Source organism: Camarhynchus parvulus, chromosome 2 (assembly GCF_901933205.1).
Source record: "Camarhynchus parvulus chromosome 2, STF_HiC, whole genome shotgun sequence".
NCBI classification, from domain to species: Eukaryota; Metazoa; Chordata; class Aves; order Passeriformes; family Thraupidae; genus Camarhynchus; species Camarhynchus parvulus.
Window position 1 is genome coordinate 16,377,590 of NC_044572.1, and position 22,445 is coordinate 16,400,034.

Sequence of the window (22,445 nt, forward strand, 5' to 3'; positions counted from 1 at the left end):
GTCTTTAGCCTCTGCTAAAATAGCATTTGTGTATTTTACAGCTATTTACAGAGGTTGAACCTCAGTTCTGCTAAAAAGGAGATAATACAGCTATCAGGACTGGTTAAACAGATTAATATGATTGGCCTGACTTTTTGATCTTCTTGAACAAACATATTTATTGTTACTGGACAACTTTCAGGAAACTTCTAAATCATTGGAGATTTATAAATTATCAATTATGTAAGAGCTATAGCAGCTAGGGAGATGTTTTTGTATGACTGCAAGCAATGAGAAAGGAGATTTTCAAACTCAGGCCAAAAACATTCATTACAAGCCATCTTTAGAAGAATCTTCCCTCAACCTTATTTTATCTTTAGATTTTCTCAGGCTTCCTTTGCGGGTGTCCCAAGCAGAGCCAGAGAGAGCAGGATCCTGTGTCCCAGGGGAAGCTCTCCCCAGGCAGCTCCGGGTGCCTGACTCCACACAGTCTTTGTAGAAACTGGCACTAACTTTGGGGTTTTCCTTCAAGACACAAAATCCCCTCGATCACATCCGTGTTTCCAAGGCAACGCACTCCGAGTCTCCCTGTCCTCTCCAGGACCCGATAACTACCAGAGGAGCTTCTAGACAGAAAATCACCGAAACCCTGACTCAACCGCACGAGGTTTAACGCTGTGCAGGCAGCCAAGAGGCTGAGGATAATTCAGAGGTTTATGCAATAACTGGAGGACCATCAAACTGAAGCTTGTTATGACTACTCCCTGTTTAAAATCCTAAAAGTCAGCCTGAATCTTGCATCCTCTCTGTCTTGTGTCCGGAAAACGCCTCAGATTTGGGGTTGAAAGTGAATACGCACTGGGCTGACGCGTTGGGAGCTGCTGCCCCGTGCAGAGCTCTGTCAGTACAAAGGAAAGAGGAAACATTTCTACTGGTATTATTAACATGTCAGTAGCAGTGATAGATTCCAACTGAGATCAAGCCCTCTTGTATTAGCAGTGTGCCAAAAGCAGAGTAGGAAGCAGAGAAAGGGGAGGAAGCGTTATTATTCCTGTCTTACAGCTGCAGAAGAGAAGCATGGGGATTGTGAAATCCTCGAGGTCACACAAAACTGCATGCAGCTCAAGTAGGGAAGGGAGTCAGACCCTCACAGCTGCCCCCTCCATCCCCTCAGCCCACTCATTTCTCCCGGCCTTGCTGGGCTGGTTGACATTTTTGGATATTTGGAGATGCTCAAGAGTTGGGGCTGGTGGATGAATTAGGTCCCTGAGGATGAGTCCCAGGCAGACACCACATCAATCCCAGTGTCCTTGCACATTACTGCACTACCTTTGCTCTCACACATGTGCATATCCTCCTCTCTTCCTGCCCAAAAAAGACAAGTTTGAGCAATAATTCATCGTGGTTTGAACCATTGTGCAGATAATGTCAGGTTATGGATAGACCTCTCTATCTGTTATACTGAAGGATATTGGTGGCAAAATTGCCTGACTTTATGCTCTCCAGTGGATCTAGATGAGAGAACAGGCATAAAAAGCAGGGAATTCAATAACACAGCGTGGTGTGTTTATTTTTGCACAGGTGGCTGAAGAAAAATTAGATTTATGATTATTATTGTTATCAACTGTTCAGCATTTATACTTAACTTTTCAGAGCAGTGATTTTTGCGATGTGACCTGCACCGTTAATGTTAAATCCAAACAAATCCACATTCATTTTCCAAATGTAGGACAGACATTACCCATCTGAGATACTACATCAAATGGAACTGAGTCACTCCCAAGCCAGTACAGACACCAAAGATGTGATTTTGCTCTGAGAATATTAAGTACAGAATTTAAAGCTCAGTTAAATGAATAAAATGTATAAAGCATAGCAAAATTACTAATTTTGATTATATTGATACATTACACATGTAATGGGTAATATGCCTTGGGGACGTTTGAACTGCTGTTGTTTTTCTTTACAGAATAAAGGAGCTCGTGTATGTATTTAAGGCTTGAGTCTCTGGCTTTGTATTCCTTGGGGTTAAAGCAAAAAGCTCTAGCTGAGGGGCAATGGTACAGACTGGAGCAACCCTCACAGCTCGGCTCCACAGAAAGCACAGAACTAAAGAAACCAGGGAGACCACAAGTGCCCTGAGTGGAGTCTCCAATGAGGCACACACAGACCCCACCTGGATCCTAAGCACAAAATGCTCACACACATAAATGAAGCTAAATAAACAAGAGGCTTGATCTTGAGACAATGACTCTGTCCCAGGCCAAACTGCAGAGCTTCTCCTGCTGACCACGCTTCCTCCCAATTACCACTGCATTACACACCATTTCCATTCCCAGGGAAACCTCCTGGCCCCTCTCTGGAGCCCTTTTGCCCTTGTGGCTGGTCACAGAGCCCCAGCTGAGCCTGAGCTATGGGCTGCTGGGAAAACACATCTCCTGCAAACACCATGGCCCTCCTCCTCCTCCCCGTGCCCACTGCACACAGCAGCTGATGCACAGCAGAGGCCTTATGGAAGGAGTTTTGTTTTACATGGCCCAAGGGGATGGAAACCTAAAAAATGCAATAAAAAATGGAGGTGGTGCAGAGAAGTGAGAAAAAATAAAGACCTTGAGCACAAGCTGGGAGATTGTTTTTCTGACTCTTTGGGGATGTGTTCAGATGGAAGTAGAAATAACTGAGATCCTTGTTTGGAGACCTTTTTTTGGTTTTGCTTATTAATTGTTACGACAAAGCACATACATAGAACAGAACTGGGTCTTCCACCCTTCCAGATAAAGCAACAGCTACGTGTTGGGGCTTCCAAGTCTGCAGTTTGTCTGAGGCTTCTTGCTGCCACTAGCCCCAGTTTGAGGGTGTGATCAGGGAGGCCACCCGTAGGACCCTGTGGTTCCTAAAAGAAACAGGGGCCAGCTGCAGCTTCAGAAAAGGCACACGTCCCCTCCTGGTTTGCAAGACCAGCTCCCTGACTTCAGAGTGGTCTCAGCCCCACCACACCTGGCAGCCATGACTAAAGCCATGCTCAGCTTTATGGGTAACCTCTTCCTGCAGCTGAAGCACCCTGGCCACTTCTCCTTGCACTATTACATGTTGTAGCACAAGCCAACTCTACAAACCAGCCCATGCCCTCAACTTACTCTTTTCCAAGCACAAACACCATGCAAAACTTCCTGATTTGTGGAAGGCAAGAACTGGACCTTCACACAAGGTCATCTCCTGCATTTGTACAGGTCTTGTTTTTTGGCTTTCCCATCAGGTGATGTCTGGTCCACCTTTCTGCAGCATTCAGCAGCCTGCAGACAGCAGACCAGCTCTCTTGGTGGACATCCTTCCCAGGTGCACACAGTAAAGAAATACCTGAGTTGTGCTGAATGCTAGCCTGGAGCTACAGTCTATCATTTTATCTCAGTCCAGTCATACTTTATTTGGAATTGAAACCAGGGTTTGATTAATGGTCACATCAGCCAGGTTTCAGAACACCCTCTTGACAGCAACCTCACTTCACCTTTGCGCTACTGTTGCTCACAGAGATACCCACAGTTTCTGGCCCTGCAGTTTGACAATATTACCTGCTGCAGCACCAGCGCTAAAGCTGCTTTAGGGATGGTCACAGATGACACTGATGTGTTTCCTTCCTGCATACATTATTCCAACACACCCTCTTAGCAGTTAATCCAAACCAAATATCCATAAAGAAAAGAAATAAACACGCATACTGTCTTTCAAGTGCTCCTTCAGTCTTGTTGAGAAATCTCCTAAAGCTCATTTCTCCACAGCTTTTTGCATGCAAAAATCAGGTGTCAACTTCAGAACCTATCTCTGCTTTCTAGGAGTCCAGAATAATTTGGCACAACATAATTGGGCCACTAGATTAGAATTTATGCATCCCCTCCCAGATGTTGTATGCTCAGCATGATGACCTCACTGATACCAAGGATGGAGCACTGAGACCCTCCTTGCTCTAAGACAGTGGGTGTTGTAGAAACTGGTCCAGCAGAGTCTTCAGAACAGGCAGTTCTTCCTTTCTTAGGATTCTACTTAACAAAACTCATCATTACAAGATTTAATTTCATCCCTACATTATCTTATTCCAGTGATCGGGGAGCTACCAGACTGAGCACGAGGAGCCCATTCTAAAGCTACTCTGCCATCTCTGGCTCCTTGCAGAAGCAGACAAAACCCCTTTTAGCCAACGTGGTTTGGTGCATTCATCTGTGTCTATATGCGCCTCAGGACTTTGGTCAGCAGTGATCCAACTGCTGTGAGAGATGGCAACAGATCTCTGCAACTGCTTTACCTGCCAGTGTGGCTATTCTGTAGTTTGGGTAACACCCCATTCACCATAATCCTAAACAATTTCTCTCCTACACAACTTCAGGCCTTTCAACGTACATGGCCATAGTTATTTAGCCACCCAACTTGCCATAGCACAGAGATTTCCGGGAATATGAGGAAATTCTTTGAATTTCAAACATATATGTTTACTGTGAAGGAATCTGCAGCTGGAGGGAGGAGCTGTGAAAATGTAACACCAATTAAATGTTTGCTGATAGCATAGAAAAGTAACCAGAACAACAGACAAAAACAGCATTTTGCTGGAAGTGGACACTGGAAACAAGAACTGTATTTAGGAGCATAGATGGAACCCTACTGAACTGGTTTTGGGTTTTCCCCCTCATGGCTGGAGAAGGGGGAAGCAGGCAGAGCAGCACTCACAGCCAGCGCCAGTGGTGCCATCTGTGGTATGGCTGCCCACGCCAGGCAGCAGGGCTGGGGTGTAGCCTCTCCAAGGGCTGGGGTGTAGCCTCTCCACGGGCTGGAGCAGCACTGGCACTGAGGAGCTCCATCACTTGCAGCCTCAGGAGCAAATTCTCCTCTCGGCTTGACAGCACAGTTGATTTTTTCCTGGCTCCTCCAGTGGGACACATTAAGACCCAAAGCACCGCTTTTAGGCTCTTTCTGCACGATATCCCTTGGAAATGTGCCTTGCTGCCCCTTTTTTGGCATGCCAGCCTGGCCTACCAGCTGTCTGGAGCCGGCACACAAGCATGGGCCAATAAAGGGGTGCTGCAAAGAGCGGCAGGGAGTTTTTTGCAGGTCCAGCCTGGCAGGTGCCTGAAGTCCTGCTGTGCCCCGGGCTCCTGTCCCACTGTGGGATGCAGGGGAGCCACAGAGCTCCCATCAGCCGGTGCTGCATCCTCAAGGGAGCCGGCTGCAGGCTGCGGTATGCGGCCAGCAACTGTTGACTTCTTTTTCCGTGCATGGAAGGGTAAGAAACCTTAATTAAAAACATGAAGCCCACAGTTTGTATCACATTCACGATGTTAAACAAGCTCTGGAAATAGAAACACTGTTTTCATTTAAGCTTTCCAACTGTGATCTATGTAATAAAATATGGAGGGGGCGGGCGTGTGTGAGATTTACATGTGATGATTTGGGAGATCTCACTGCTTTAGAGGCTTGTGAGGCGCCGCAGTGCCAACTGCTCCTGCCACTGCCTCACCACGTTTGGTAAAGCCTGCCCCACACACGCTTTTGTTTTGTTCCAGAACCGCTTTCCAAATGGTGATTTCTGCCCTCAGCTCTTGCTGCTGTGATTTATTCTGAGTGTGGGTGTGGGATCTGCCAGGCCCTCAGTGACCTGCTGCCCTGGCTGCCCGTGCCAGCCCAGCTCTGGACGGGCAGGCAGGTGAGCGGTGCACATTTCCACCACTCCTGGGGACCCCTCATGTCCTTGAGGACAGCCACATACCCTGCAAGTGCAGCGATCCTCCAAGCCCATACCCAGGCAGCACCAACATCAGTGGCCACAGGGAAGGAATATTCTTGCCTTCCCAGATCCTCCTGAGTCACCACACAGGGAATGAGCATGCATTCCACCACGGTGGACAGACAGAGGGAAGGCTCTTCCAGGGGCACTTGCTCAGTACCCTGCCAGTGCATGGATTGCCCCTTCTCCAGAGCCTGCCTCAGCCTGCAGGGCCCACAGGAACATGCCATGCCCCATCTGCACCTCCCCTCAGGCTCTGGGGACCAGAACCTGTGCCTGACCTAGCAGAGAGGATCACCCCTGCTGTGCTAGAGGGGTTTGGAGGGGGGACTGGGATGACAACAGAGCAAACAATTGTCTGAGACTGTGAATGACTGAGATCACCTTCCCGTGGGAGCTTGATTTTGGTCAAACCTGTCACTTTCTAAGACTCCTTTTGCTGTGACATAATTATAACTATGCTTATATGTCATAAGCTGTTCATCTGAGCATTGTAATGATCAGAGCTGCATGTTTTGCATGAAGCTCCTAATCAGCATGTTAGCTCACTCTATCAGAAGGCATTTGCCCCACACTGCTCCCCCGTGCCTGCTTCTCCCCCAGTGGCTCCTGCATGCTCTGGCCAAGTCATGTCCTGAGGGACAGCCTTCCCAGGGCTTTGCCCAGAAGTCTGTGGAAGTGCAGGATGCACAGCCTGCACAGGAGCATTCACGTGGTTATTTACATTTTTGGACCTTCTGTTTTCTCAGCAGGGGACTGGCAGCAAGTTGTTCGGTGTCTTTTCCTCCCCATTTTGGGGACAGTAATTTTTCTCCCTGGACATCGGGGCATCTTCAATGCATTGCCCTTCCCCAGCCTCCTCCCTGCTTCCCATCAGCAAATGGAGAAATTACAGTCGGGTCGGTGAATCCCGACGCCAAGCTGCCCCTCTTCCAGGAACCCTTTCACCAATGCCTGTGGCTGTGTGACGTCACCGATAGCGGCCGTGACGTCACGCAGCCGTGGCGGCGGGGTGACGGGATGGCGGTGAGCCCCACAAGGACCCCACGGCGGCTGAGCCCCGGGGTCGGTCCGCAGAGCGCCGCATGTTGCCCCCTCCGTCCCCACCGCCGCAGCGCCGAGCCAGCGGAGATCCGCGCACCCTCCGCGCTGGCTCTGCAGCCCAGGGAAACGGGAGGGAAAGGCCAGGCTGATGGAGCGGGCGGGGGATACGAGTGGTAGCGGTATGCAGGCTCAGGTACTTTGGGGCCACGCTTGCGGGAACAAGGACAGGGACAGAGAGGTGCCATGGAGAGCGGGAGTCGCGGCTGGTGCCCGCACGGGGGATCCGCGCCGCGCACGTCCCGCCGGGCCCGCCGGCGCAGACGGCTGCTCCCGTTCACCCGCGGCGGTCAAATACCGTCTGAATTACATCCTTGTAAATATTGACTGTGGCCATCTTCTTCGTTCCTGCGCGCAGAAAACCAAAGCGTTGAGCCCGGCGGGCCGGGGCTGCTGCTCCGCAGGGCTGCGGGGGTGCAGGGGGTGCGGAGCGGCGGGGCCGGGGGAACAGGGGCACACCCGTGGGAGCGGGCAGGGGGCGACCGTAGGCACGGCCGGTAGCTGAGCATCGTGTCTCTGCGGGAGCGCGCCCGGGATGCTAAAGGCAGCGGGCTGTCTCCTGGCTTGGACTGCGGGCTAATTTACAGCCCTTGGGCTTGCAGGGGGGACACACGACTCACAAGAGAAGACGGGGAAGCGTGGTGGGAGACGGTTCCTGGCATGGCATCATTAAACACCGGTGTTAATGAGTGGCACGGGGCTGTGGCTACGCCTCGCGCCCCCGACGGGGGTCTCTCCTGCGGTCAGCGTGACATCAGCCGGTGTCCTCAGCCGCCTTCCCCGGGAGGCTCCCCCATACAGACGGTGAGCTGCCCAGCCGTGCACTGCCGTACCCTCAGATGCCCCTGGCCGGACTCCTCCCGCCCCTCGACGCCGCTCTGCCCGGGAGGAGCCGTGTCCTGGCAGGGGCTGCCGGGGTCCCCTGGCCAGCCGTGACTCCCCCCGGCCAAGGGGAGCGGCAGTCCCTACAGTGTGAGTGGCTGCGCGGCGGCGATGCCTCCGGGCGCCGGCTCTGCGCATTTGGTGGTCGTTAAAAACAATTTGTTTCCCTCCCCGTTCGGGGAGGGGGAAGGAGAAAATCATTCCGGGGGAGGGGAAGGGAGGAAAAGGGAAGGGAAAAGGGGGGGAAAAAGGAGTGAGAGAGAGAGAGCAAGCGAGACAGAAACACCAAAGCCGACAGAAAACCCGCGCTCCGAACTGTTGCGACACAGAGCGAAGAGCGCGGCGGAGGCTGGCGGCGAGGTGCGAGTGGGAGCGGGCCGGGCCGTGGGAGCGGGCCGGGCCGAGGAAGCGGACCGGGGTTGGTGGGGGGGCCGTGAGAGCGGGCCGGGCCGTGGGAGGGGCGGGCTGCCTCCCCCCACCGTGGGTGGGCAGGCGGCGCCCGGTGCCTCCGCGCTGCCCCCCCGCCGGTCGCGCCGGGCGGGTCTCGGCGGTTCGGCGCGGCTGCCCGGTGACCGCTGCCGCCTCCCCGCAGCGCACAGCGAGCCCCCGCACCTCGGAGCCGGCGGCCAGCACGACGGCGGCCCCCAGCCCCCCACCATGAACACCATCGTCTTCAGCAAGCTCAGCGGCCAGGTGCTTTTCGAGGAGGACGCCAAGGAGCGGGAGCGGAGCGGCCGGTCCTACGTGGGAGTGGTGGAGGGCCCGCACCACGCCGAGGTGCTGCTCCCCGACAGCCCGTCCATCAAGGAGAGCCTCAGCCTGCGCAACCGGCGGACGGGGTATGCCGTGCGCTCGTCTCCGCGCCGCGCACCGGCTTCGGGGGCGGCCCTGCGCTCCCGGCCGCCGCGTCGCCGATTTGGGGTTGTGAGATGGGTTTCTAGCTGGGTCTTTGCCCGCGGCCCCGGGTTCGTATTTTCTGGGATTCTCATTCCACAGCTACGGTGGGAAATTCCGGCAATAGGTGATGCAGGGGCGTCCGATTGGGCTGCAATGTACCAGACAGAGCGCTCCTATCCGGCTGTGCTTGACCTCCCCCTCTGCCTCCGAACAGAAGCAAACCGGGAACACCGGGGCTCCACCGGCTTGCTCGGGCGCTTCATCTGATTAAAGTCTCCAAAACGGAGGCGCCAGGCGGGACGTGTGAGACCTGGGGGCCGAGGCGGCGGCGCGGCCGATCCCCGCCGGCAGTGCCGTGGCAGCGGGGCTGGGGCGGCGGGCACGGCGCGGCCCCGGCACTTGTTCCGCCGTCCCCGCGGGCTCGCCGCGCGCCGAGCGAACGGGCGGGAAGGAGCTGCGCTGTCCGTGCGTTACCGGGATGGGATTTAGATCGGACTAGCGCGGTGCCAGTCGAGGGCTGGATAACTGATATTAGGATCGGGTTTGCTAAAACGGCAGCTGAGGCTAAGCCGCCCGAAGCCGGTTTTTGGGGGGTGTTTTTTTTGGTTTGTTGCTTTTTTTGGGGGGGGCAGGTTTTTTGTTTTGTTTTGGTTTTTTTGATGCTGGAACAGGTGAAATAATAGGTGATGAGAGGACGTGCGAGCTCCGGCGTGTTGACAGCCGTAGCTCGGAGGGTTGAACTGCCGTGCGCTGACCAGACATTTCGGGTCCGCGTTACAAAGTAAAGATCGAGGAGCACAGTCAGGCGGCTGCGAAACCGCGGAGTCCGGGGGAGTTGCTTGTAGTGACCAATTTCCACCGTAGCGATTGCATCAGCTCGCAGTTTTACCGGCGCTGCTGGCGCACAGGACGCAGGTGTGTGTTGTGTCACCGGGATGTTGCGGCCGATCCCGGGGCAGCCGCGGGACCCGGCGAGGCGGCGGCGCGGCCCAGCCCGGCCCCGGGGCGCCCCCTGCCGCCGCCAGCGGCGCCCAGCGCCGCCCGGAGCCCCCTCGCCCCGCAGCGCTGCCGCCGGCCCCAGCCCTACTCCGGGCTTTGCTTAGCACTCCTCCGATCTTGTTCACTCACTTTTTATTGTAGGCCTTTATTTACAAAGGAACTTTTTTTTTTTTTTAATTGGAACCCGGGTTTCGTTCCCCCGGCATTCGCTGTTACTCGGCAGGCGCGGGGCTTTGCGGGCTGCCTCGCGTCGCTGCCGGCGGCATTGGGAGCGGCATGCCAGCTCCTCCAGGAGCACCGCTCGCCGCCGGCTCCGAGGGGGCAAATGATCCAGGAGCTGCTCGGTGCCCCGGGTAACTCTTGAGCGTCAGCGGGAAATAACCCCGGGCGAGGAAATCAGGCTGGGCTGGCCCCGGGGTAACGCGCACCGCAGCTGCGGGATGCGCGGCCGGCCGTGCGAGGTGCGGCCTGGCCGCGCTGGAAAGCCCCTCTGTAGACAGACCGGCCACACTCCGGTCAGGTGCCGAGCACCGAAAACATCGGGACACTCGCACCGGCGGAGCCCTGGCCCCGCTGAAATCCCCGCGGGGCCGCCGCCCGGGCCCGCAGCATCACCGCGGCCATTCACCAGCTCCGAGTCCGCTGGCCCAGACCCTGCACGGGGAGTTCGGGGAGCTGCTGGCATCACCTTCTCTTGAGCTATCGTCTGGGCCGAGGGTTGTGGCTGTGGAAATCCTCGAACACCCCGCGAGGACCGGGCTCGGCTTCTCCGGGGTTGGGTACCCCGAGCTGGGTCCCCCCTCGGACGGGGCGCATCTACCGCGCCCGCGCAGGGGAGCCCGGGGCAGGCGGGCAACGGGCAGGGCCCGGGGCCGGGCACGGGCAGCGGGCAGGTGTCCCGCCGCTCCGCTCCTCAGCGCCCCTTCTCCGCGGCAGGGCGCGGCAGAGCGGCGGGAAGGTGCGGCACAAGCGGCAGGCGCTGCAGGACATGGCGCGGCCGCTCAAGCAGTGGCTCTACAAGCACCGCGACAACCCATACCCCACCAAGACGGAGAAGATTCTGCTGGCCCTCGGCTCCCAGATGACCCTGGTGCAGGTAAGGAAGGGAACCCCTTACCCCCCACCTCTAAAAGCCACTCCGAGGCGTTTCATGGACGGGAGGGATGGGGACAGCATCTGCCAAAGCTCCTCTGTGAGCTGAGCAAAGGACAGTGCTGGGTATCGGGGAGCATCGGTGCAGCCAGCAAGACCAGGGTTCTGTGCACATCCTTCTTCAACTCTTCCCTGGGCTCCCCACTCCAGCTCCCCACTGTCTCTCTCAAACAAGAATTGCCATATCTTAGCTATCGTGGCTGGAGAACTGCTAAAGACGATCAGCAAAAAGTGTGTGCTCGCACTCCTAGGAATAGATGCCCTCATCCTTTCATCTCATTCATAAATACAATGAAAATATTTTTGCTTAGTGTTTAAAAATTCTCAAGTAAAAAATATCAGTCATGGGAGAATTCAGCACAGGATAGAAATTGTTAAGGAAATTTCAGGGAACTACTCTTCCCTTTTGAAAAGGGGGTAGGATGGAAACTGTTCTATTGTTCTGATAATCATTGTCATCACCTGTTGCACAGACATCAGCGTTACCATACACACTGTGTGCACTGGCTCAGCACACACAGTCTTGCAGGAATTATCATTGTAATATAGTTAGACATGGGGAGTAATTGTTTTGCTCTCAGGTAATTCTCCCCTGAAGTGCCTGGCAGTTTTGCTGTAAGAGGTATAAATGTTGCTGCAAATGTTTATAAATCTCACTTCTTTGTTCTCTTTGCCATCTGGTACTCTACTGAAATATGTGGTTAAACGCTATCAGTTGCCAAGTGATGCTATCTCAAGTCTGGATGCTGCAAAGATTTATGCATTGTGAATAATCTAATTTCCTTACTGCAAGCTACTGCTAGGTGTGTAAAATGAAACCCATGTGTTTGCAGGATTGGGTCCTCATCACTCTGCCTAACACATTATGTGTCACTTTGCAAAAAGCACAAAGAGATCAAAGTAACCTAAAGTATTAGAAAAAAACAGGTGGTAATTCAGCTTTATTATTTTGAGTGCCCCTTCAAAAAAAAAACAAAAAACCTGTACTATGAATTTCAGTTCTAGTAATGGCAAAATGGGAAATTTTTACACTTCAGTACCTCACTATGAAACTATTGCACTAGGAAAAACACTATAGCTTTGACAAAAATAATATTAATGTCTCAGAAAATGCCAGTTATAACTGGAAGATATAGTTAAAACAACTTCTCTTGCTTTTAAAAAATAGACATGAAAGGTTTAAACTATGATTACATAAACACTATCCCTTCAATGGCTCAATTCAATAGGAGTATTTTATTGGACTATGGCCCTTAGAATACCCCTATATTTTTACATGAGATTTAAAACATATATCCATAATATGTGTTGGGACACTTTCACATTAGTGACATCTTGAGGAGTTCTGCTGTTCTTTTAAAAATGCCTCAGAGTAAACAGCAAAGGGAAAAGAACTGGTGGGGTTTTGCAGGATTTCTCTCGTGGCAGCTTTGATAAATCCTGATGGGGATGAGAAGTGTTAGCCTTTATAAAAGCATCAAGTGAGCCATGGCCACTTCTCCACAGAGTTTTATGATCTACATAAAGTGTAGAATAAAATTAAAAAGAACCAGGGAGGGCTGCTTTTAGTTCTGTTAGAGCCCTGTGGCTCTAGTGGATTTACGCTGAAGGTGAATTTGACCAGTTTTGTTTCTATGAACTGTAATATTTGAAAGAACTGTGCAAACAGCCATATCTATCTTCATTTACAGAAGCACAACATCAAAGAGAAATCCCAGGTGTTTTTTTCATCTTTTTTGTGCAACGCTCTTTTAATCCAGGAATTCAATAGCATCTGTATGAGATGTAAATACATATGTCTGGCACCAGCAGTAATTCCTGAGCCACAAAGAGCTAAACAACACACACCCTACACCCTACACCCTACTTTTTTGATGCTCAGAAAGAACCAGATTGTAATTCAGTTCAAAATTTTTGTTCTCTAAGAGTGAGAGAGAGTATGGCAGGGTGTGGTCCCAGTCACACTGGGTACATCTGAAATAGCTTTCCTGAAGGCTGTGCTCTTTCAGATGAGTGGTGTTACCAAGAGGAGGTTTGGGACTGGGCTGTGGGTCTGTTGGAAAGTTTTGCTTCTGTCCCAGGAGGGGCACTTTGCAAAAGAATCAACCAGGGTTGCCTATAAATTGTTCTTCTAATCTAGTAATATTGTTGGCCATCACTGGAGAACCAGGAATCAGTGTATGATGTTTCCTCTGGGTTAAAGGCCTTCACATTCGCTGACCTGTCTCATATTTCCTACACTTTTTACATTTCTCAGTGTTGTCCCGTGGTGTTTGCTCCCACAGCTTTCCCCTCCTGTGGAGGCTGTTGTCTGCTGACAGCTGCTGCCTCTCCCCAGCATCCCTCGCGTGCTGACACCTTGTCGTCACAAGCCATAGGAAAGGCAAAAGTTACTGTTGAATATCCCTTTGAGTTTCTGAGTTTCTGACAAATCCCATTTAGGGAATGAATGGTTGGGGTGTTTTTTTGTTTTTCACCTGACTGACGACCTTGGAAAAGGTCTTCAGCAGCTGCCTGGAAGATGATGGTGGTCACAGTAATTTTGATCATACAGATGTAATACTCCCCTCCCTGTGCTTTGATCATACTCTCCTCCCTGTGCTTTTCTTTCATCTAACGAACCTTATTCCAATATGTACCATCTATCCAAAGGAGCTTTTTTTAGTACATGGTATAGATAAAACCAATTCTTCTGTGAGACAAAGAGGTGAACATCCAGCCCTGTTTTTTTTTTTACTTTTGTTATTAGGACAAACTAATGACATGCTAATGACTAATAACTTTTGTATCTGCATGTCAAATCTTCCACAGCTTTATTTTCACTAGTTTTTCTATCACTCAGTTGGCTGATTTTAAATTAATTTGTTCTACTTTACTAATACGTTGGCCTACCCCGCTGTTCTTGGGTGCAGTGGGACAGCGAGGGGACTTTTCCAGATGCATGTCTGACTGCAGTGCTGAAGAAAAGTCAGACTCTTTCAAGGAGGTAGGATTTTGCAGGAATCATAAATCATCTTGTTTCTTAAGTAGTAGCAGCAAAACCTGGGGCAAATTCTGGGCTAACTTACTCCTGTGCAGGCCAACAAGGTCTTTGGGAGTCCTCAAGGCAAATGTTATTGCAGATTTCAGTCCAGCAGTCCAAAGTTTTCTACTTCCACAACTGCCAAAGCAGGAAACCAAAAAAGCAATATCGTTTGAAAAGGCATTTTATATTTTACTCCAATTAGATTCCAATTCAGAATCCAATAACTTGTCCTATTAATATGCTACATTTTCATTTGTATTATTACCATAGTGTTTGATTTATTTTATTTTAAATTTTGGTTTAGATGTTCTTGTGAAATAAAAAAGAAAAATGGCAGTATATTCCTTCCAGAAAGAAATATGAATATGTGTATTGTTGGAAAGAAGGTTTTTCAATACAAAGATTTGTATATCAGTCATGTGCTGCTATGGATTTAATAATGTTCAGATTTATAAAGGCATATCTGGATTACTGGAGGAGGTGAATCACTTGATGTCTGTTCTCTTTCTGAAAGTTTGGCTGCTGTTAAGCACTGAAGCAGAACAAATTACAATAAAATTGAAGATGTGTCTTCAGAAGTAAAGCCAGAGGGTCAATATTTCATGATGCTGATATAAGTACCTGATGCTCTTAGAGAACAACTGAACTGCTGTAAAAAAATGAATGCTGGAAAGCACATCTATTATCGTTCCCCTTGGATTTTGTCTTTTTACTTCTCAAAGAACTACAGGATTGTTACTTTACAAGAATAGTGAGTTTCATCATGTGTTTTTTCAAGATACTTACTTCTTGGGAGGTTTATGTGACAAAGACTTTCCCACTGGCTTTTATCTAAATAATTTTTTGTTGTATTTTTAAAGTTATTTTTGGAGATCACAGTAGCGCAGCTTGGGACCATGGGAAAGGTTGAGCATTTTTGGCAGCTTTGCTTGTTCCTTTTTGTAATGGTTTAGGTAAGTGTGTTGCAAACTGGCACTCTTTGTGAGTGGGACCTACAGCAGTGGACAGGCAGGTTTTTAAAGACCACATGGATTGACAATGTAAGATTTGGGCCTGGTTGAAATGAGTGGTAAAACTGTTGTTGTCTTTGAAGGAGGCAGATGGAGGTCAGGGTGAGCGTGCTGACTGGTCCAGTCCACACACCTGGAGGCTGTCCAAGACTGAAGAGTGAGGGAGGTGTTGACTCTCATGATGTCTTAGAAATCAGGATTTTCCAGCAACATGCACCAGTGCCCAAAAGCTGGAAAGCAGCTAGAGATTACCCCATTATAGATTAAGTCTAAAAATCTCTTAAATGGGTTTGACTAACTTTCCTTTCTTTTGAAGCTTTAATGGACCTTGTTGTAATTGCATTTGGGATAAGAGTTTCTAGAGTGAGTTTGCTGCTCCTTGCTTTAGTTAAAGGTTTCTCTTCTAAAAGCTGGCTTGAGGTTCTTTCAGCATGATAGAGTCATTTAGTTTGGAAAAGACCTTTATAATCATTGAGCCCAACCGTTAACCCAGCACTGGCAAGTCCACTGCCAAACCATGTCCCTAAGCACCCTGTCCACATTTCTTTTGAATACCTCCAGGGACAGTGACTCAACCATGGTAACTTTCACTGGGCAGCCTGTTCCAATGCCTGGCAACCCTTTCTGTAAAGAAATTTTTCCTGATATCCAATCTAAACCTCCCCTGATTCAATTTGAGGCCATTTCCTCTTGTCCTATCACTTGTCACTTGGGAAAACAGACTGACACCCCACCCACAACCTCCTTTCAGGTAGTTGTAAAGAGCAATAAGATCTTCCCTGAGCCTCCTTTTCTCCAAGTTAAACCCCCCCAGATCCCTCAGCTGTTCCTCATCAGACTTGTGCTCCAGACCTTTCCCCAGCTCTATTGTCCTTCTCTGGACTCTATCCAGCACCTCAGTGTCCTTCCTGAATTGAAGGGCCCAGAACTAGACCCAGAACTCAAGCTGCAGCCTCACCAGTGCTAAGCACAAGGGTACAATCACTGCCCTGGTCCTGCTGGCCACATGTTATGGTCCAGTTCTTGAAATTGTTAGAAATGCCTCTGCCCGAATTAAGATGCAAACCAGACCGTAAGCCAAAGGATTGCAGTCTCTGACACCACATTATTGCTGTGCCATTGGCTTTCTTGGCCACCTTGACACTTGCTGGCTCACGTTCAGCTGATGTCCACCAGCACCCTCGGATCCTTTTCCAGAGGGCATCTTTCCATCCAATTCCCCCAGCCCGTGGCACTGCAGGGATTGTTGTGACCCGGGGCAGGCACTTGGCCTTGTAGAACCTCTGGCCTTGGCCCATGGATCCAGCCTGTCCAGATCCCCTGTGGAACCTTCCAGCAGAGCAACACTCCCACCCAGTTTGGCATCACTGCAAACTGACTAAGGGTGCCCTCGATCCTCTCATCCAGATCAATGATAAAGCTGTTAAACATAACTGGCTCCCAGTACCAAGCCCTGGGGAACACCACTGGTGACCAGTGACCAGGTGGATGCAGCTCCATTCACCAACCCTCTCTGGGCCCAGCAGTCCCGACAGTTTTTTGCCCAGCAAAGAGCACACCCATCCAAGCCATGGACAGCCAGCTTCTCCAGGACATGCTGTGGGAAATATTGTCAAAGGTTTTACTGATATCTAGGTAGACACATCCACAGTCTTTCTCTCGTCTACTAAGTGGTCACACTGTCATAGGTGAAATCAGGTTGGTCAAGCAGAACCTGCCTTTCACAAATCCTTGCTGGCTGGGCCTATTCCCCTGATTGTCTTGTATGTGATGTGTGATGGCATTTAAAATCATCTGCTCCATAAAGAGCAGGAGGACAATGTGCAATATATTTATCTCATTATGAAATAATGATCAAATACTACTATTGCCTTCTCTCATAGCATAAGACAAAATATGACTCATCTTTTCATATTGATATGCAGAAAGCAAAGCAATGGCATGGGAAGAATGAGCCCAAAATAAACCAAGAGTACCATGCAGAAATCACTCCTGCTAAATTTAATTGCTTTTATGTATGAATCACACTAATACTACCCTATCTTTTCTGTAAATGGCACTTCACTGATGAAAAATTTCAATATGTAATAGAATGAAGCATAATGAAATCTTTATTGTGAGAGGTTGGAAAGCTGTCAGTTTGGTAAAATGCTACAGGAACTGCAATGCTGTTGATTGGGATGCTGGATTGATCCATCTCTACTGTTAAATACTTAATTTCAGAATTACACTGTCATGCAGCAGATGACTGCTGCTTCAGCTCAGCAGTCTGGTGTGACTTTGCTAACAGCATTAGAAAGTGCATGGATTCCAGCCCACCCTATCTCATTTGCTGTAAAAATTACTGTGTAAATACTAAGATTACAAGCAAGTAGCCTCTGAAGAGACTTAGAATTACTTTGCCAGCTACAGTTTTGGTTTTCTAACCTGTCATAGTAAACTACATGGCTTGTAATGTTATGTGTTTGCCATCTGAGCACTGATCCAGTGCTCACCGTATTTTCAGTGGAACCCTGTTCCATGTAAACGTGATTTTAAGTCAAATCAAAGTGACAGGCATAAGGCAGCACTGCTAAGTTCTAGCTGGGATTCTGAACTAAAGCTTTGCTTTTTCTATAGGCACATAGTGTTTATTTTTCTCATAATCGCTTTAGAAGAGATTATTGATCCAGAATAATTAGACAATTATTTCTGTGGGATTTATACAGTAACCTTAGCTACAACAGGCAGATGACAAAACTAGGGCCAAAATCCAGCACTAAGGTCTACAGTTTGGCTCTCTGTTAGGTGGGGTAGCATGTATTGATAAAACATGTATGAACTTGCTTTGCAGGTTGAGGTAAATTAAATGGTGTGATCATTCCCAGGTCAGAATATGACAACAGTAGTCTGGCTTTCTCTTTGTGCGTGTTCACAACACAAAGATGTGAACAGGGCTATGGGCTGCTAACATTCTTCACATTCTCCTTTGCAAGTGATGCTACTCTGCCTCCTTCTTGCAGAGGTCATGTCAAAATGCACTTATTCCTGCCAGGGTTAAATAGTACTTTGAACACCTTATTTATCATTAAGCAAGTATCATTAGAATGTAGGTCACTTGCCTCTGCTCTTGCTCATAGTAAAGATAGAGTTGTCAGTATTTTCTATTTTCTATCTTTTTGAGTTGCAGTAGAATCAATGCCAGCATTTTCTAGGTGTGCTTTCATGCAAAGTCACTGCAAGTACACGCATCCCATTTGGTGGTTTAATTTTCACTGCTGGCACTGAAGGGTAGACTGTGCCTTTTTGCTCATTCAGTGCCTAAAACACTGTGAAATACTTGTGTTTGCGCCTGACTTTGTAATGAGCCTGTATGCTAGAGGGATACTGACATGAACCCATTTTGCGAAGTCAAACTCTAGAAAATGCTTTGAAGATGGGAAGACAAAGCAGATTATTGTTTAGTAGTCACCTTGTGAGGAATTGCATCTTATATTTTAAACTGTTCCTGACAAAAAGAGTTTGTAAAATCAGCTTCGCTGTAGAGCAAATGGTGGATTTCTGCAGTGAGTCAAAGTACGTTGTACTCTGTGTAAAACTCTCCTGATGCCCACAGCTTATCAGACTAAGAGTTCTGTTAAAGTGAAGGGAGAATTTGGGGCTTTTATATATATATAAAACAAGGGCTTTTATATATACAAATTTAGAATGTCTTTTCTGTTCAATAGCTTTATTGTAGCCTATGTAAATATCAAAGGAAATTCCTGAATATTAGATATTAGTTTAATTTAGGAAGTTGGTAATATGTTAAAGGTTCATCTTAGAAGTTCAGGGTTTTATCTTTAAAATTTAAAAAAAATTAATATAAAACTGGTATTTGGGCCACCTTAATTGAAATCTTGTGATAATGTGGTTTTGCTAACACTTGGGAAGGGTGGGAAACCTTAAATTGCCTTCCTGTATGAGATTCCTGCTCTGCTCAGTGGTAATTTCGTGGACTTCTGTTCATATTTCTCCTGTTTGTGGTCCCCTTGAAGCATACATAAAACTCTTGAGGGCTCTATGGGTTGGTTGATTTGCCTAATTTTCAGGGGAAGCTAATAGAGACATTTGTATGCAGGTATCAAACTGGTTTGCCAATGCAAGACGTCGCCTGAAGAACACTGTCAGGCAGCCAGACCTGAGCTGGGCTTTGCGAATAAAACTGTACAACAAATATGTTCAGGGAAATGCTGAGAGACTCAGCGTCAGCAGCGATGACTCCTGCTCTGAAGGTTTGTTGATGATCTTTTATCGATTTTAAACTGATTAAAATATATTTAGAAAGTGTTAGATACTCTAAGTTAGCTCTAATTTTTAATCACAAATACCTCCAGTGGATCTGCCTTTATTGTTCTTGTGAATTAGGTGCCTCTTTTGGCTCCCAGCTACTGTGCAGCCTACAAAGCAGGACTGTGTAAGTTGTTCGAGGTGGCAATCTGGCTGTGTGTTATTATATTTCATTGTTGCTAGAAAGAGAATTCTTTGTTCACTACGTTCTACAAGCCCATTCCTTTAGTCTGCATTAAAGGAAAAAAATTGATTACATTTGTTGGTATAAAGAAATGAGAAATCACTTGGCTGTTGCTTTCCTTCGTGGAAGGTATATGGCAATATACATCATTAACGGGTTGATTAGTGGGATATCTTAGATGGTAAACTGAATATTACTTTTATTTATTTGATATATTTTGCTAGCAGCTGTTTTCCATAAAGGATGTACTGGAATTCTCTTTCTTACTCAAATTAACAAAAGCAGGATTTTTTTTTTAAGTACCCTGTATTTTTAATAGAATTCTTGTATTAATTCTGTCTGTGAGTGCTTTTTTTAGACAGTTGTGACATGGAGATACAATGACAGGAACAAATCCTACAGAACATTGTCAGAAATCTGTATGTGAATTTTTAGAAGAGTATGTCTCAATCTGTACTCAATTTTAAATATCTTTGTTCCAATTTCAGTCTGTACTCACATTTCTTGAAAAATGTGGGAATGTATTCACATTTCTACTCACTTCCCTTGAAAAGATGGCTTGCAGAACAATTAAAAGAGTACAGTTTAAGCAAATGTACCTAAATATTCTGCGGTGTTGAGGCAAACCAAATTTCAAGTTATGATAGTAATAATTCAGCCTATTCACATAGCTTTTTAAATGCATATCATTGAGTTAGGGCATTTTCCAATTTTTTTCTAGCTGTCTTTTGTTACTCATGAACAAATTAGACTCAAAGACTTTTCTATAGCTAATTAATTTAGAATACCTGGAACATCTGAGAATCATGGGAACTACTATGAGCAATGTGTAAGCAGAAGAAAATGAAAATCAGTGTCTAATGCTGAAGTAACTGTTTAGTTTTAGTTATATTTATCACAATATAACCAAACATGGAGAGAAAGCCTCGTGTTAAATATTAAATACTCAATGTATTACTGTATCTTTGTTCTTTTGTTTTCAGATGGAGAAAATCCTCCAAGAAACCATATGAATGAAGGGGGATATAACAAACCAGTTCACCACACTGTGATTAAAACTGAAAGCTCAGTAATAAAAACAGGAGTGAGACCAGAAGCAAGTGCCAATGAGGATTACGTGTCACCCCCCAAATACAAAAGCAGCTTATTGAATCGGTACCTAAATGACTCATTGAGACACGTCATGGCTACTAATGCAGCTATGATGGAAAAAACAAGGCAAAGGAATCATTCTGGTTCATTTAGTTCCAATGAATTTGAGGAAGAACTGGTGTCTCCATCATCATCAGAGACAGAAGGCAATTTTGTCTATCGGACAGGTAAGGGATATTTTTCTGCATGATTTCTATTACAGACATCTTCTGTAGACATTGGGTCCTGGAATAAGTGTCACCTGATTGTGCCTTTTTTTGAGACTTCTGTACATCCCCTCATATCACAGTGGATAATTCCTGTCCATCTTGCATGAGAGTGGATGACTCCTGTCCATCCTCTTGTATCAGAGTGGATAAGTCCTGTCCACCCTTTCATTTTCTGGAGAAGTTCTACCTGCAGTATTACAGTTAAATGCTGTTATTGACTGCTAATGAAGCTGGTTTGCTTTTCAAATGGAGCAATGGGAATAATTTTTGAAATTATACTTATAGGCCACTTTTTGTCAGCACTAAGATGAGCCTAAGGAAGGAGAAAACTCTTGCGTATTCTATTACAATAAGGGAGGACTAGAGGACTGAAGTTCTCCAGGGCCACAGCTGGGAGGAGGAAGAGGGCTTTGAAATTTCAAGATGGCTGTTTGTGACACTTACATGAGTCATATGTCCTTCAGTGGAATGTGTGTGAACACCTTCCCCTGTTGTTCAGCACCTTTCTGTCCTGAGAGTGCCTTGTCCAGTATGTGACCCTTTGGTGCTCATGCTTCTCTTAGGGATACAGGCATTAGTGAAGACTCATTTCTACATCATTCTCCAGAGCTAAGGGGCCACAGACTTGGCCATTAAATACCTTGTCTTCCTGTTTTTTGAAGGGTTACACATAGTTTATTATTTTATCAATAAAAACATACAAGCATGATGTAATGTCATCCGCTGTGTTACCAGTCAGAGCAAGGCACATGGGACTGCCTGGTTCATGCCAATAAGTTGCTGTAAATCTAAATTCCCGTGAGTCAGGGGGTGCTAGAAGGCTCCTCTTGTGAAACTTCTGTATTTCTTTGGGACATAAGGTAAAAAAAAAATTAATTTTGAAAAATATGACGTTTTGCACCCCAGTCTCTGAAGGTCTCCACCAGTGTCTCAGGATTTTGACTCATTGCAGCAGCCCCTTGTGTTTTCCTGGGCCTTTCTTGGCAGGTTATTCTGCCAGGGACCACCCTGAGGGCAGCATCACTTTAGGGATGGATATTGCTGAAAAGTATTGGAGGATTTTGCAGTAAAGCTAATACAGATTTAGATTTTGCACTTGGTTCCCCTTGGCTTCCTTGGCAGGCAGGTTCAGGTACTTTTGCAACTTCTCCAGTTTGCAGCCTTTGCTCTCTCTTTTCTGGCGTATTTCCTGGGGTTTTTTTTTTGTCCATGTGGAGGGGCCACAAGGCTGAATTCTGTTGGTGGGGATTAGGAGGATGTTTGTGTGTGCAGGTTGTAGGGAATGACCAGAGAACGAGAGGGGACCTTGTAGAGAAATGGGGTCTCACGGAGAGAAAGAATAGTGCATGCTCAATTAATAAGTTTCAAAATAAACTCTCTGTGCTCGTGGTTTTTTTTCTTTTTTCTGAACATACCAAATGCATTTGGTCTGCATTATAAGTATATTTTCTGCCAAGCTTTATTTTTAAGTGAAAAGTTACTCAAGAGCAGATGCAGAAGCTCAAATATGTAAACTTCTGTTTTTCTGTACTTTGTACCATAACCTAAAAATGGATGCAATGACTTTCTAAAATTTATAATAAATTTGCTACTGGATTAAGTTCTTCTTGACAAATTTTAAGCTGCACTGAAAAATATGGTCATTAATATGAAGGCTGAGGACAGCACACTGTAACTGTGTAAATTCACCAGCTGTGCTGGAATGACTAAAAACTAGTATACTTGTCCTTAAAGTTCCTAAGTGACATTCCTGGAACTCCTCTTGAGATTGTATTTA

General features: G+C 47.4%; 2 protein-coding genes across 4 annotated transcripts in view; both read left to right on the forward strand.

The window, feature by feature from the left end:
• The window catches only part of ARMC4 (armadillo repeat containing 4), an 85,490-nt gene extending 78,520 nt beyond the window's left edge, over positions 1–6,970 (forward strand). The window contains exon 14 of the mRNA XM_030943926.1: positions 6,605–6,970. Within this exon, the coding sequence (XP_030799786.1) occupies positions 6,605–6,970 (366 nt within the window). The remainder of the gene's footprint in view (positions 1–6,604) is intronic.
• Positions 6,971–7,098: 128 nt separating this feature from the next.
• Positions 7,099–22,445, forward strand: part of MKX (mohawk homeobox) — a 50,955-nt gene continuing 35,608 nt past the window's right edge. For 2 of the 3 annotated variants that reach the window (XM_030971158.1, XM_030971160.1), the window contains exons 1-5: positions 7,995–8,092; positions 8,325–8,571; positions 10,565–10,724; positions 18,915–19,068; positions 20,291–20,626. In XM_030971158.1, coding sequence (XP_030827018.1) covers positions 8,390–8,571; positions 10,565–10,724; positions 18,915–19,068; positions 20,291–20,626 — 832 coding nt within the window. In that variant the 5' untranslated portion in view covers positions 7,995–8,092; positions 8,325–8,389. Of the gene's footprint in view, positions 7,167–7,452; positions 7,655–7,994; positions 8,093–8,324; positions 8,572–10,564; positions 10,725–18,914; positions 19,069–20,290; positions 20,627–22,445 lie in introns of those variants that run through there. The other variant, XM_030971159.1, reaches the window with a different exon arrangement.